Source organism: Hyaena hyaena, unplaced genomic scaffold, assembly GCF_003009895.1.
Source record: "Hyaena hyaena isolate Hyena2069 unplaced genomic scaffold, ASM300989v1 scaffold_80, whole genome shotgun sequence".
Taxonomy (NCBI): Eukaryota; Metazoa; Chordata; class Mammalia; order Carnivora; family Hyaenidae; genus Hyaena; species Hyaena hyaena.
In genome coordinates, this window is record NW_024080712.1 from 4,085,701 (window position 1) to 4,099,265 (window position 13,565).

The window sequence follows — 13,565 nt, forward strand, 5'->3', positions numbered from 1 at the left end:
AAATCTGCACGCCGAGTGCACCTGCGTGCCGAGTGCACCTGCGCGCCGAGTGCACCTGCGCGCCGAGTGCACCTGCGCGCGCGCGCAGTTCCAGAGCTTCTGGGGGGCTTGCGCTGGACGCGTCACGTGTTCGGACCCGGCTTCCGGTGAAAGGTCCGTTCGTCAATTTCTAGTAGTCGTTAACGGTTTGGGCCTTTGATGTTCCGGAAGGCTGGATACCACAACTAGTGTCCCGCGCCCTCCGGAATCCGGTGTGGCAGGCCCTGATGCCGGAGAAGGTCTGTCTAGCGGCACTTTTTCTCCCCTTGAAATTTTTGCCTCAGGTGTGCGCGACAAGCCGTCGAGATACGATTTCCCGTAACGGCTGAGGGAAGGCGCTCCGGGGCGGAGCGGGGATTGGGGGGCGGAGCGGGGGGCGGGGCAGGACCGGATTGGCGTTGATGGCAGAAAAGGTCTGTCTAGCGGCACTTTTTCCTCCCTTTGAACTTTTTTACTCAGGATGTGCGCCGGAAGCTGTTAATATGCCCTTTGGCTTAATGGCTGGGGAGCGGCCGGGTGGGGGATGGGGTGGGGCGAGTGTGGGCGGGGCGGGCGGGGCGGGGGAATGCGGTGGGGCGAGCGTGGGCGGGGCGAGTGTGGGCGGGGCGGGGGTGGGGCGGCGGGCCGGGGCCGGATTGGCCCTGAGTGAAGGGAAAAGACTTTTCGGGAAGAGCAAGTCTACACTCGATTAGCAGCGCTGCTGAGGGGTGGTTCGGGTGTTTTCCGCCGGCTGTTCCGGGAAACTAGCGCCTATGAACTTTTGACGTTTGGCTGTTTTTTGAGTACTTCATGCTGACTTTTTGGAACAAGTAGATCCTTTTGGTTCTTTCTCTTCTTTAGCGGAGGCAGGTGGGGTGAGGAACTATCAAGACTCTCAGACTTTATATAGAATTTTGAGTTTAAAGAATTAATGGACCAGAGGTGCCTGGGTGACTCAGTGGGTTAAGCGTCCGACCGCAGCTCAGGTCATGATCTGGCAGTTCATGGCTTCCAGCCTCGCTTTGGGCTCCGTGCTGACAACTCGGAGCCTGAGCCTGCTTTGTATTCTGTATCTCTCTCTCTCTCTCTCCCCCTCTCCTGCCCACACTGTCTCACAAAAATAAAAAAATATATAATAAAAAAAAAAGAAACGTTGATTTTGAGACTTTGGTGGTAACCGCGTTTGATGAATGGCAATGCAGCCTTACTGGTTTAATGTAAACACATGAGGGAGGCGAAAGAAAATAAAGATGTAGGTTGAGCACGGTCCATTTGGTACCTTGATTAGAGATCAGTTTTTTTCCGGGGCGCTTGGGTGGCTCAGTCGGTTAGGTGCCGGACTTCAGCTCAGGTCAGGATGGGCGCTCAGGAATTCGATCCCCCTGTCGGGCTCTGTGCTGACAGCTCACAGCCTGGAACCTACTTCGGATTCTGTGTCTCTTTCTCTCTCTGCCCCTCCCCTGGTCACGCTCTGTGTATATCAGTGTCTCTCTCAAAAATAAACATTAATAACATTTTAAAAGAGATCAATTCCTTCCCTCCTCTACCTGGCTCTCACCAAATTTGGACTGCTCTAGGGTTTTGAAAGTAGCTAAATGTTTACAAATCGTGATTTTACAAGCAGATTTTCTTCAAGGTGTTTTATAAAAAGTAGGGCATGGACCCAATTCAGTGGTGGATGAGGGGATACAGTTTCGGCGGCATTATCTTCCATCTGGTGACTTTTTAGTCTCTAAAGTTTGATATGGACAGTAGAAGGGCTACTTTTGAGAGTCTGGACAGGATTTTTAGAAAATGATTGTTCAGTATTGACACAGTTATTTAAAAAATTGTAAATCACACTTGCTTTGCTGTGTCACATTAAAAAAATTTCTTTTGTAAATTTATTTTTGAGAGACCATATCTCTGTGAGGTCTGTGCTATTATCCTCGTATTACAGATTTTTCTCTAAAAAGCAGAGAGAAATTACACAGCTAGTAAGTGGAGGAACTGGGAACTAAACCCAAATATTCTGGCCCCAAACCTAAGGTCTTAATGCTATTTGATGTTTCCCTTTGTGTAACAGCTACCTTAAAACCATTAAAGTGGGAGTGTTCTGGTGCCTTGGGGAAAGCAGTGTTAACTTCCACGTGGGATGACTTAGCACCCTTGCTTTGTGGAGATGCAACTGGAGTGGAGCTTTGAAGTTGAATAGGTTCTCCTAGGTGTAGAAACAGCAGGGTACTGTGGGTAGACGTCAAGACAGGGATGAGAGGTTCAAACAGTGCAAGATCGATGTTGCTGTGTAAATGTGCCACAGACTTATAAATGTCTGGAGTCCAGTGGTGGACTCCATGCATGTTGCTTCCATGTCTGATTAGAGCCAAATTTTAGCTGCAGTGTAATTAATCCAACAGGGAATTGTCTGGTTTTAAGAGTGGTGGCAAACAAATAGGAAGTCATTTATTTTTATTTAAAAAAATTTTTATTTTATTTTTTTAAATATTTTTATTTATTTCTAGGAGAGAGAGAGAGAGAGACAGCATGAGTAGGGGAGGGTCAGAGAGAGAGGGAGACACAGACTCTGAAACAGGCTCCAGGCTGTGAGCTGGCAGTCAGCACAGAGCCCGACGCGGGGCTCGAACCCACAAACCGCGAGATCATGACCTAAGCGAAAGCCGGACGCTTAACCGACTAAGCCACCCAGGCGCCCCTTAAAAATTTTTTTAATGTTTGCTTATGAGAGAGAGAGACAAAGAACAAGCAGGGGAGGGGCAGAGCGAGGGAGAGCAAAGCAGGCCCCAGGCTCCAAGCTGTCAGAACAGAGCCCCACGTGGGCCTCAAACTCATGAACCGTGAAATCATGATTCTAGCCCAAGTCAGATGCTTAGCCCACTGAGCCACCCAGGTGCCCCTGAGTTCCTTTTAAAAAGCAGTTGGGAATTGTGTTCTCTCGTTTGTTTCCAGCTTTTACTCTGTAGCCTTGAAGTTGTGAAGCATTCACTTCACAATGTGGAGTTTGTGTTTGATCTTGATTCTTATTCCTGGATGTGGCAATATATAGCCCTTCAATTTTAAGAGTTTATTCGAAATCACTAATGGAATAGTTATTGTTTTGTCAGTCTCTAAAATTCAGCCAGGACTCCCATTCAGTTTAAGTTGGCATTCGGAGAACAGATCCATATTACGTTTGTTATGGTGATAAGTCTGTGTAGTAACTTTTCTATGTGTTGCTTTTCAGGAGTAGGTGGTTTACCAGTCCCAGATGACCAGGCAGTTTCACAAGTAAACCCTCCAGGAAATTTAGAAATAACTAGGCCCAACGCAGGGGAAGTGGAGTGCAGCTGTTGCGCAAAAACGATGTCTAGCGGCTCCAGTGAAGTTGATGTGGTTTGTATTTCAAACTAAAAATCTGTCTTTATTCTTCTCATTGTGCTCTATTTCTTTTCTACATTGAATTTAATTTCATTCAGTGAAATGAGCAAGCTCATGAGTTTTGACAGTGATATGTAAAGCGCTATAAACAATGGTGTATAAACAGTCGTGTGCAAGGTTTTCTTGAACAGATACTAGCATTTCTTTTGGGCAAATACTCAGGAGTTGAATTGCTGGCTCATATGGTTAATGTAACTTCTTGAAAATCTGCCCAATAGTCTTTGAAAATGGTTTTGTTATTGTATAATTGTGTCGCTATGTTTCTTGATTCCTGAAGGTGAGTAAAAATATAAATTATTAAACTATATATAATTTGGCTTCACAGAAAAAGCATCTCTTTACTTAAATAAGGATGTGGGTATTAATGCCACCTAAGTGCTACGGGCAATTTTCTTAACTTCTATCAGCCCCAATATTTTTTCATAATAATGTTAGATAAAGTTAACTGGCTACCTAGAGTGTTTCTCTGACATAAATATGTGAAAGAAATCACTTTGAAAAGCAGAAGGCACCATACAAGGTATATTTTTGTAAGAACCCCTCTATAGCTCATTCCATATTATTTTGATTATGGTTTTTGAAACAGAGACATACCTAGCTTCTACATATCTTTATTTTAACGTTATTCTTATAGTTTAAAGTTCATTCTTAGAGTACAGTTATTAAATGAAGTGTAATGGTTATGTATTGTGTATTTATTTATATCATGTCCTATTAAAAAATGTTTTGAGGTGATTAGAGATTAAATTCTCAAGAAAAATAGGTGCTTAACTGTTTCCTCTTTTGTCCACAGAGTGGCACCGTTGGATTGTTTAAAAATCCAAAGCCATGTAACCTGGTTCTTTGTTCATGCGTAGAAATACTTGCTTCTAAAGCAGTTCTGGTGCCAGGTTACTAGGCTAGTCTTTCTCCCCTGAGTTACACAAGAGGTTAAGCTCAATGGAGAATGATGTCTTAAGTGTAGTTGGGGTAATGAGAAAACAGGTTTGCAAGTAGATCTTTTCATGTAGTCCTAGAGTTTACAGTGGACGAGGCTCCTTTGATATCACCAATAGGCTTTCGGAGCTTCTTAGGAGTGAACTGAAGTCCTCAGTTTTTCTTTCAGTTCTATCCTCCATCTTTCCTTTTAATTTATTAATAAATCTTCCTTAGAAAAGAACACGAATACCTGCTTATGATGATGATAACACTGTTCTTTATGCCTATGAACCACATACTGCATATGTCAATAATGTAAGTAATGTTAATTGCCATTTGCCAAATATATTAACATGCAACCATTTTGTTTATTTATTTTAAAATATATATTTTGAGAGAGACAGAGACGGTGTGAGTGGGGGAGGGGGAGAGGGGGAGAGACAGAGAGAGAGAGAGAGAGAGAGAGAATCCCAAGCAGGTTCTGCAGTGTCAACACAGAGTCTGATGTGGGGCTTGAACTCAGGAAACCCTGACATCATGACCTGAGCTGAAACAGACAGTAGGACAGTAGCCAGCTGAGACACCCAGGCACCCAACACCTAACCATTTTAAAGGGAAAGGTTTAATTTTTTTGTCTACTGTAGAGTTCCTCTAAACTCACACCCAAAAAATATTGGTCTCTCCTGAATTTGCTTCCTTTCATTAGACATTGAGGACTTAACCATTTAACTTCTCTTTTCCTTATTGTAGGGAGTTCAGAGCAGTTTATACTCATTTTGAGCACAAATCCCTAAACGTAGGTCCTTCTGATGTAATACTTTTCTTACTTCCTGTCTGAATTAGCAGTTACAATTTTCATTCGCATATTGTGTTTTTATTTTATTTTGTCTCTGCTTTAGATTAAGACTCCTGAAACCTTTTGAAAAGTTAGTGAAAAATAAAAACAATTTAAATAAATAAACGTAAAATGGTTTTTTTCTCCTACTATACAGTTTGACTCTTATAAAAGTAAAGCATTAACTACGTAACTTTTAAAATATCAGCAGGGAACCGTTGTATCTGACACAGCCTACAACGAAGACCAACAGAAAACAGTTCAGAACGTCCTCTCTCATTGTCAGGTACAAAAGCTCTGTCTCTCAAGTGTGCTCTGCTGAATTACTGAATTAAGGTTCTCTTTATCTCATATAAAATATACAATTAATTGAAATTTTGCTGTATCAGATTATTTATGATTATCATCACTCCCCTGTGATGATTTTTAACAATTTCTAGTTACAACAGCGTCTCCAAGTGAAAATTTTGAAATGCCAGTACGTACATTTTATAGCTTTGCTTTTAAAGCCCTTAACTGGAGAAATGGATGTTATGTTGCTCAATACTGAATCTATTTCCCTACGAAGTGTTTAAATGAAATTGCCGGATATGGATGAAATTTTGTGTGGGGCTCAATGCATTGTTGAGATACCTCAGTCGGAAAAGTGTCAGCTCACCACGGCTTTTTAAAGAGTGTATCTTACTATACCTTACGTAGTTTTGGGTGGATTTTGTAAAAGGCTGTTGGTAGAGATTGATAGAAGTATGTAAATCAAGGATTTTGTGAGCTGCATCCTTTAGAGGTAATGAAAGGTTCTTTTTTAAAAATCAGTTCTTGACATACCAAGTCTCTTGGATTAAAACGAGCTCCCGGGCTCCCTTGCCAAAGAGAGGTTATGAGTCTTTATGGCTGTTGCTGAGAGCAGAAGGGAGCCGCCTGCAGGGGGACTGCCTGGAGGGGACGCCGCGGGTCTCCGGGAAGGAAGGCCGTGCAGGGGGCGGGGGGCGGGCGGGGGGCTCCGCCCCGGGGCGGGAGCAGGGCTGGCCCCGCCCCCTGGCAAAGCCGTGGGCTGGAGCGAGCGCCGCGGAGGAGAAATGCCCGGGGCCCAGAGGCACAGCCCTGACGCGGGCCCTCAGGGGTCCCCACGGCCCCCAGTGGGCTCGCTCTCTCCTCTTGGGCCCCTGCCCTGCCCAGGCCAGGCCGGTTGCTGCAGCGCCGCCACCTTTTCCTTTTCTGTCCTTGCCCGGCGTCCCCTTCAGGAAGACCCCAGCCCTCCGCAGGCCGGGGGGGCGCAGGGGACGCCCGTCCGCTGCGCCCTGGCCCTTCCACAGCTCTCTGCTCAGCTCCCTCGCCGTCCCCACGAGCTCCCGGTAGCCCAGCCCTCGCTGCCTCTTCTTACTTCACGGAGGAAACGGAGAGTCTGAGGCAGAAATCCCTCCCAGCCGCAATCGCTCGCCCCCCANCGCAATCGCCCCCCCCCCCCCCCCCCCCCCCCCGCCCCGCCCCGCCCCGCCCGAGGGGCCTGGGATGTGTCCTGGGGCGTCTCCCTCCGTAGGGTTTTCTGCCTCCGAGCCTCTTTCCCTCCCTTTCCCTGTGCCGGGACCCCTCCCTTCATCGGTCACCACCTCCCGTACCTTCAGCCTCAGCCTGCATCACTCGCTCTCCGCACATCCTCCCGCAGCTCAGCAGAGCCTCTCCTTTGGGCCTCCCAGGCCCCTTCCCGCCCGCCTTTCCCTCCTCTTCCCTTCCAACCCTGCTCCTTGCACGTCATTTACGCTCACTGTCCAACATCTGGCTTCTGGTGTTCTGTCTGGGTAGTTTTGACTCTGCTGTTCCTTCTGCCCTCTATGCCCTTCCGTGCATCTTTGCCTAGTCATCACCGGCTCCTCTTTCAGTTCTCAGCGTAGACATCTCTGGAAAGCCCGCCACGACTGCGGGCCTGCTCTTGCTCTTCTGGGCACGTAGCCTCCCGTTCTCACCTGTGCCATAGCCGTCCGAGTATAGTAACGATATGAATATTAGCGGCTGGTTAGGCGCTCCCCGGCCAGTCAGCAGGTAGTATTGTGATTGCGTTCGTATTAACGTCATACTACAGCGCCTCTGTGTCCGCGAGGGAACTCTGAGAGACCTTCTCGTCTCCATTCTCTACTGAGGAACCTGAAGCACAGAGAAGTTAAGCAACTTGGGCGAGGTCACACAGCTGCTAAGCCTCAGAACCCAAGCGCGTTCCCCTAGAGCCTGAGCTATTTACCTCAGTGCTATAGACCAGTGGGGTCTCCCTGGATCATGCAGCAGAACCCCCTGGAGGGCTTGTGGAAACAGACCACCGCCCCCACTCTGAGTTCCCCGTCTGGGGTGGGAGATGGTGCATTTCCAACGAGGCAGCAGGCCGCGTCCCTGCTACTGGTCCGAGACCACACTTTGAGAACCACTGCTCGGGGCTGCCCGGCACGTTTTTGAAATCCTCTCTCTCCAGCTAGAATGGGAGTTTCTTAGGGCAGGATCTGGTGGTTTTCTTGTTTGTTTTGTTTTCTCTTTTCTGTCCACGTTTCCAGCACCTAGCAAAGCCGTTCTGACAGGTAGTAGGCCCTCAATAACCGTTTGTGTGAATGGATGGATGAATGAGTAGGGAAATGGTTTCAGCCTCTGGCTTAAGTAGATGGTTTCCCTGAATGACGTTTGCGTGTATTTGAAGAATTGTCAGGCTTTATCAGTCCTGTACGTGGTTGGCTACAGGGGACATGCACTCAAAGGTTTTGTAAGGTTAATTGTTGATTGCCTGACTTAAAAATGCTTTGAAGCCAGAAGTCACATCTGTTATATTTGGCTCACTGTTCTTTCCAGAGTGGAATGCTCACCGCCTAGGAGTTCAGCGCCGTCATTATATGCAAAGAGGCTCTTTGGCCTTTTAGCAGATTTGAAGATTTCTTTCCTGAAATAGCATTCTCCTTGACATAAAATGACTCCATCCTAAATGTGCCTTATAAGAATGGTAGTACATTTACTTTCCGGTAGTAAAGCTTCTTAAAATGCCTATACGGTGTGAATAGTTGCGTACTCCTTATCTCTGTGTCACCAAAACTGGGCATCAAGTGGAAACAAGACATTTGTGATGGTTGGAGAAGTTTTCTTTGTTTCTAGTTATCAAAATATAGTTTCTTGGTGCTTTTATGTTACTTTTCTTTTGAAATAGAAACTATTAAGAGCTTATATTATAATAGGTCATCTACGATGCTGTTCAAAACCTGGATAAGAAATTTGATGTAATTCACGGAAAAATTTCAAAAATCCACCGTTTACGTGTGAAATCATTATGGCAAAGTCGCGTGAGTGTTACAAAAATATTTTCTCAACTGTAATAGACCTATTCTAAAGATGCCAGTCAGTTAGAAATCAGATAGAACTGTTAGCTATGAGACTAACAAGGTTGATTGATATTTGCTGTTGCAGCAGATGGGAGACTGAAACTTTTGGAAAAACGCTAAAGTTTAGGTTTGAGGAAGCGTTTGACAGTGAATATGTTTATAACCGTAATGTATTAAATTCAGTTAAAATGTAGAGTTGAAGAGAAACAAAAATCGTATAATCAAAATGGAGCAGTGATCTTCAGTAACATAAAGCAGTGTTATGTAAAAAATAAATACAGTAAAACCTTTTGCAAGTAACTTGTTCTGCACGTGTTCTGCAGGCGAGCAAACATTTCTAAGAAGTTTTAACTTGATAAAATGAGCAATGTCTTGCAATACGAGTAGTGTGTGAGGCCGAATATCACATGATCACAACCGAGCCAGTGGTTCTTGAAATTCGCTTTGATAAACAAATGCTTTGGATTACAAGCATGTTTCCAGAACAAATTATGCTCGCACACCAAGGTTTTACTGTATATTTACTACTTATTTTGTTTCCCTTTTTACTCACTGACAGTTGGTTTATGCTGGGTTTGTGTCATTTCAGAAGCCACTTGGATATGCATATAGAAATTATAATTACCTGCTGTTCAGAAAGAACAGATATCAGAAAATGAGGAAAAAAGACACTTCTTCTATATTATCTGACCCTAAAAGTTATAGCCCAACTATTCCGGTAGAAAGGCCAAACAGTGATTCCCAGAGCAACTATCTGGAAACATCTTACCAGTTAGATCCAGAGTCCCCAGACCGGGATCCAGAGTTAATCTTCCAGGAGCAGGAATCGCGCCTGAACCGGAGTCCATCGCTTCCTGCCATCTTCGGTTCCCAGTCCTACCGGCCTTACTTCACGCCTGACCCCCCGCTGGATGGCTCCTCCTTCATGCCCTACTGCGACAGTCCAGGGTGCCGTGGCACCCACAGCATCTTCTCACCTACCCGACCATCCGTCCGACTGCCTGAGGACGTGCTGACACAAGCTGACCCCAGTCCACCGCAGAACCCTGAAATGGCTTATCCAAGTTCACTGGAAAATCAGAGCTTCGGCTATCCCGTCTCGCCTTTTTGCAACCCAGGCAACTTTGGTGAGTGTGAATGACACGTATTACGAGTAGCGCTATTTAACCTATATTCCTCAACATCCTTGATGCCAGACCATTTCTCCCTACCTGACATCTCTTTTAGGATAATGATCAGGTCAAGTTTGATTTGTCTTTTTTTTTTTTTTTTTTTCCTCCCATTGAAGCTACAAGCTCACCAATTGGAAATAACCGAGGCATCCCGAGAAACTTCCCTAATGACCCTTCGACCTGGTCTGTGGATGAAGTGATCCAGTTTCTGATACGGGAAGACCCTCAGACAGTCACCCCTATCGCTGACGTCTTCAGGCAACATGTAATGTATATTTTGATCTGGTTTTCCTGCCATGATGCTTTGCTTTTCTTTTTATTTCTTTATTTTATTATTTTTTTTAATGTTTTATTTATTTCTAGGAGAGAGAGAGAGACAGCATGAGCAGGGGAGGGTCAGAGAGAGAGGGAGTCACAGACTGAAACAGGCTCCAGGCTCTGAGCTGGCAGTCAGCACAGAGCCCGACGTGGGGCTCGAACCCACGAACCGTGAGATCATGACCTAAGCGAAAGTCGGACGCTTAACCGACTAAGCCACCCAGGCGCCCCTTTGCTTTTCTTTTTAAAGTAAGCTCTAACCCAACATGGAGCTTGAACTCCTGACCCCAAGATCAAGAGTCACACGCTGTACACACTGAGGCAGCCAGGTGCCCCTGGTGTAATTCTTTTGAATGACCTGTGCGCAGGCCTTTCTGTTGGATACCAGTTGGGACAGATGGTGGGAGAACTGTGTCAACCGATTTGCCATGTGTGGGAAAGTTTACTTTGCCCAAAGTTAGCTCCTTAAAGGCTGAATTTAAATAGGAAGAATGTGATAGGCTGTCCTTTGTTTGTTGCCCAATGAGTCCAGCAGCGGATTCCATTTGGGTCAGTTGTGTTAACCTTACATGCTTACTGACAATATGGGATGCTGATACTCTCATGCCATTTACAAAGCAGTGTCATGGGCTAAATTTTTAGTTGTACTTAGTAACAAATTTCCAGTTGTACTTAGTAGAAGAAGTGCAGAAGGTGCCTAACAGAGGCCGTATATTAGGGGTTTCGGGTCTTTCCAGACAGTACAGTTTTATTTTTAAACCAGAACTTGTAAAAACCAAATATGCTCCAGCAGCACCAGCTGGTCAACTAGTAAAGAATTTGAGGAGGACGCCTTATGACTCTCAAGTCATATTTTTATAGTGTTTCCTAACGAGCGAAATCAGTGGCCACATATTTGATATAATCTGTTCAGTATGGCAAGGAAATAATTAGTTTTTAGCATCTAATTCCCTTTAGACAACTGATTAGCTTTCAACATCAAAACACTGTATAGCGCATTTACAGTCTGTATTGATGCTGACATATTCCAAGCTGTTCTGAGAAAGTTAATGGCCATCTGAAATTCATTTCTACCATTCATAGTTTTTTCCTCTTTGTCAGAGACATGCAGTATTTTTCCAACACAGTATTTAAAGTTAGGTAGTAGTTTGCAGGGCACCTGGGTGGCTCAGTTGGTTAAGTGTCCAGCTCTTGGTTTTGTGAGTTCAAGCCCCATGTCAGCTGTGCTGACAGCATGGAGCCTGCTTGGGATTCTCTCTCTCATTCTCTTTCTGCCCCTCCCCGGCTCATGTGGTCTCTGTCTCTCTCAAAAATTTCATTAAGTAAGTAAGTTAAAAGAAATAAAATTAAGTTAGGCAGTTTGAGGCTTAGGACATTTTTAAGATATTAGGTTAAGTTATCTTTTCCTTAAAATTCTAAGCAAATTTACAAATGATCAAAACATGCTTCATGGTACAAATTATATTTGTAATAGTTTTCATCACCCGGATGCACACTCTCACAGAATACACATCTGAAATGAGCTGCTCTCTAATTGGTATTACATATTCTTATATGTAAAGAAATAGCCATTCTGTTCAAATATCAACAGATTACTAATTATTGTCATTTCCTTCCGTCTCAGGACATTGATGGGAAGGCACTGCTGCTCCTCAAGAGTGACATGATGCTGAAGTACATGGGGCTGAAGCTGGGGACCGCCGTGAAGTTGTGTCACTACATTGATGGGCTTAGAGGCGATAAAAACATCGACGATTTAAAAAATTTTGTGTACCCTTAGCTTGGCCTTCATTCAGGGGAGACCAGTGCCATCTTGGGGTAAAACCATTTTCCGGCCCTTTAGCAGTTGTTGTTGTATAGAACGTTCTTTACAAACATATCATATTCAGGGCTCCATTAGAGTCTAGTCTACTATTTTAGAGACCATTTAACATGTTACTATTGGCATATTCAAATTGGTGGTTGGTTCTTTACATCTTTTATTATTTTCATTGAGAGTTTACAAATGTACTTCATGTAGGAAGTAGAGAAACACCTCTAATTTCTGTTCATCTATTTCTATAGAACCAAAATAGCTGAATCCCAAAGAGAAAATATCAGGGACTCACAAGTTCTCTAATAAAATCCATGAGTCTTCCTTACAGGAAAACTTAAAACACGCAGCTATAGAGATCATCTTTCTAAAACATTTTATGTTTATACTGCAAGGTTCTGTTTATGTTCTGCCAGCTTCCCCAAAGGGAAAGCCATAGAAATTATTTTTCTTTCTATTATTATTTCTATATCTGTTATATTTGTTCCTATTTAAAGAAAAAAAAGACAACCTTATAAGCTGTCTTGAAATATTCTTACCTGTTTTTGGATAAATTATAGAGTAGTCGTTTTATGCAAAAGATACTTTAAAACTTCCATATTTTGCCTAAGTTTGGACATTTCACCACGCATTCATTGCTCACATATCTCTATAAAGGTGTTTATGTCCAGATTTTGAAAAGATGCATATTTTAGTCTGTGTTTATTCCTCAAAAGGATACTATTTTATATTTATATTTTATTCTATATATGTAGTATACACAAGTAAATCTTTTTGAATTTAAAATAGCACTTTGTAGTTCCACATAGGTAAATATTAACTATATTTAGTGAGATGTGTTTATGCTGTTAAAAATATCCACATCATTAGCCGTCGCTGATACCTCTCAGCTTACTCAGGGTTTCCGTCCAGGAAAGTTCTCTGTCTTATGCAGCATTTCTAGTGAATTTGCTCTCTGAGCCATTTAGCCTACTAAACTCTAGAAGATATAGTAGTTCTGACTTGTTATTTTGAACTGTATTTTAAAAATTAGAACTTTCAAGTGAAACATGTTCATTTTTATTGGTTATTTATTGTATAACATTTGATGTAATATTTATAAGCTGTGAGAACTGGTGCTAAGTGTATTAGCCATTTGTTATTAAATGCCAATAAAATGTTCACCAGGGGCAAAAATGTACATTTTCCTTTCAGAAAACCAAATGTGCTTTATAAACAAAGGCAATTATTTACTGGGCATCTGGGATTTAAAATGTGCTTTATGTTTTTCATTTTTCTTACTTCTTATGAGACCAGATTCTATTTTAAACTTGATCTTCTCTCAAATTATTTGTGTGAAGATGCTGGTGCCCAGTTGAACAGTCCTCAGGCATTTTGTTTTACAGTTTTCAGATTTAAAAATAAAGTTTAAAAACCACAGTAATTAATGTCACAGCCTCGGATTTGATTCGATTCGTTTTCACCGCAAGACGTTAACGTTCGCACTTACTAGTTGCTGAAGCAGCACTCTGGTAAGTTCGTGGCTCTCTGTGTCCACATACTTGAGTTTCGACACTTGCCCTCGTTCTACAGAGACGCGGATTCCTAGCAGCAAAGGGCTGCTCTCTCTCGTAGGGCCTGAGACCACACCCCCGGGGAGCAGTCCTCAAAGCCTGCTGCTCGCAGCGGTATTGAAGAGGAAGTCGGAAGCTCCGCACGCCGAGCTCTGCAGCCCTCTGGACACACCGAGC

General features: G+C 43.7%; 1 protein-coding gene across 3 annotated transcripts; it reads left to right on the forward strand.

Annotated features, from left to right (window-relative positions):
- Positions 1–201: 201 nt before the first annotated feature.
- SCML1 (Scm polycomb group protein like 1) lies at positions 202–13,247 on the forward strand. Of its 3 annotated transcripts, none has more exons than XM_039233913.1 (8): positions 202–278; positions 3,239–3,387; positions 4,585–4,665; positions 5,394–5,471; positions 8,389–8,493; positions 9,122–9,659; positions 9,821–9,969; positions 11,647–13,247. In XM_039233913.1, the coding sequence occupies exons 2-8, from the start codon at positions 3,358–3,360 to the stop codon at positions 11,800–11,802; spliced, it is 1,137 nt and encodes a 378-aa protein (XP_039089844.1). In that variant the 5' UTR covers positions 202–278; positions 3,239–3,357; the 3' UTR covers positions 11,803–13,247. The 3 variants fall into 3 exon arrangements, with proteins under 3 accessions (XP_039089844.1, XP_039089846.1, XP_039089845.1); XM_039233914.1 differs by lacking the exon at positions 202–278 and adding an exon at positions 765–848; XM_039233915.1 differs by lacking the exon at positions 4,585–4,665.
- The last annotated feature ends 318 nt before the right edge of the window (positions 13,248–13,565 follow it).

Excerpts from the sequence above, each read along its gene's own strand:
- SCML1 (XM_039233913.1), top strand. The coding sequence starts at position 3,358 with ATGTCTAGCGGCTCCAGTGAAGTTGATGTG. Across the intron at positions 3,388-4,584 it reads GCTCCAGTGAAGTTGATGTG|AAAAGAACACGAATACCTGC; the intron begins GTTTGTATTTCA and ends AATCTTCCTTAG. Across the intron at positions 9,660-9,820 it reads TTGCAACCCAGGCAACTTTG|CTACAAGCTCACCAATTGGA; the intron begins GTGAGTGTGAAT and ends CTCCCATTGAAG.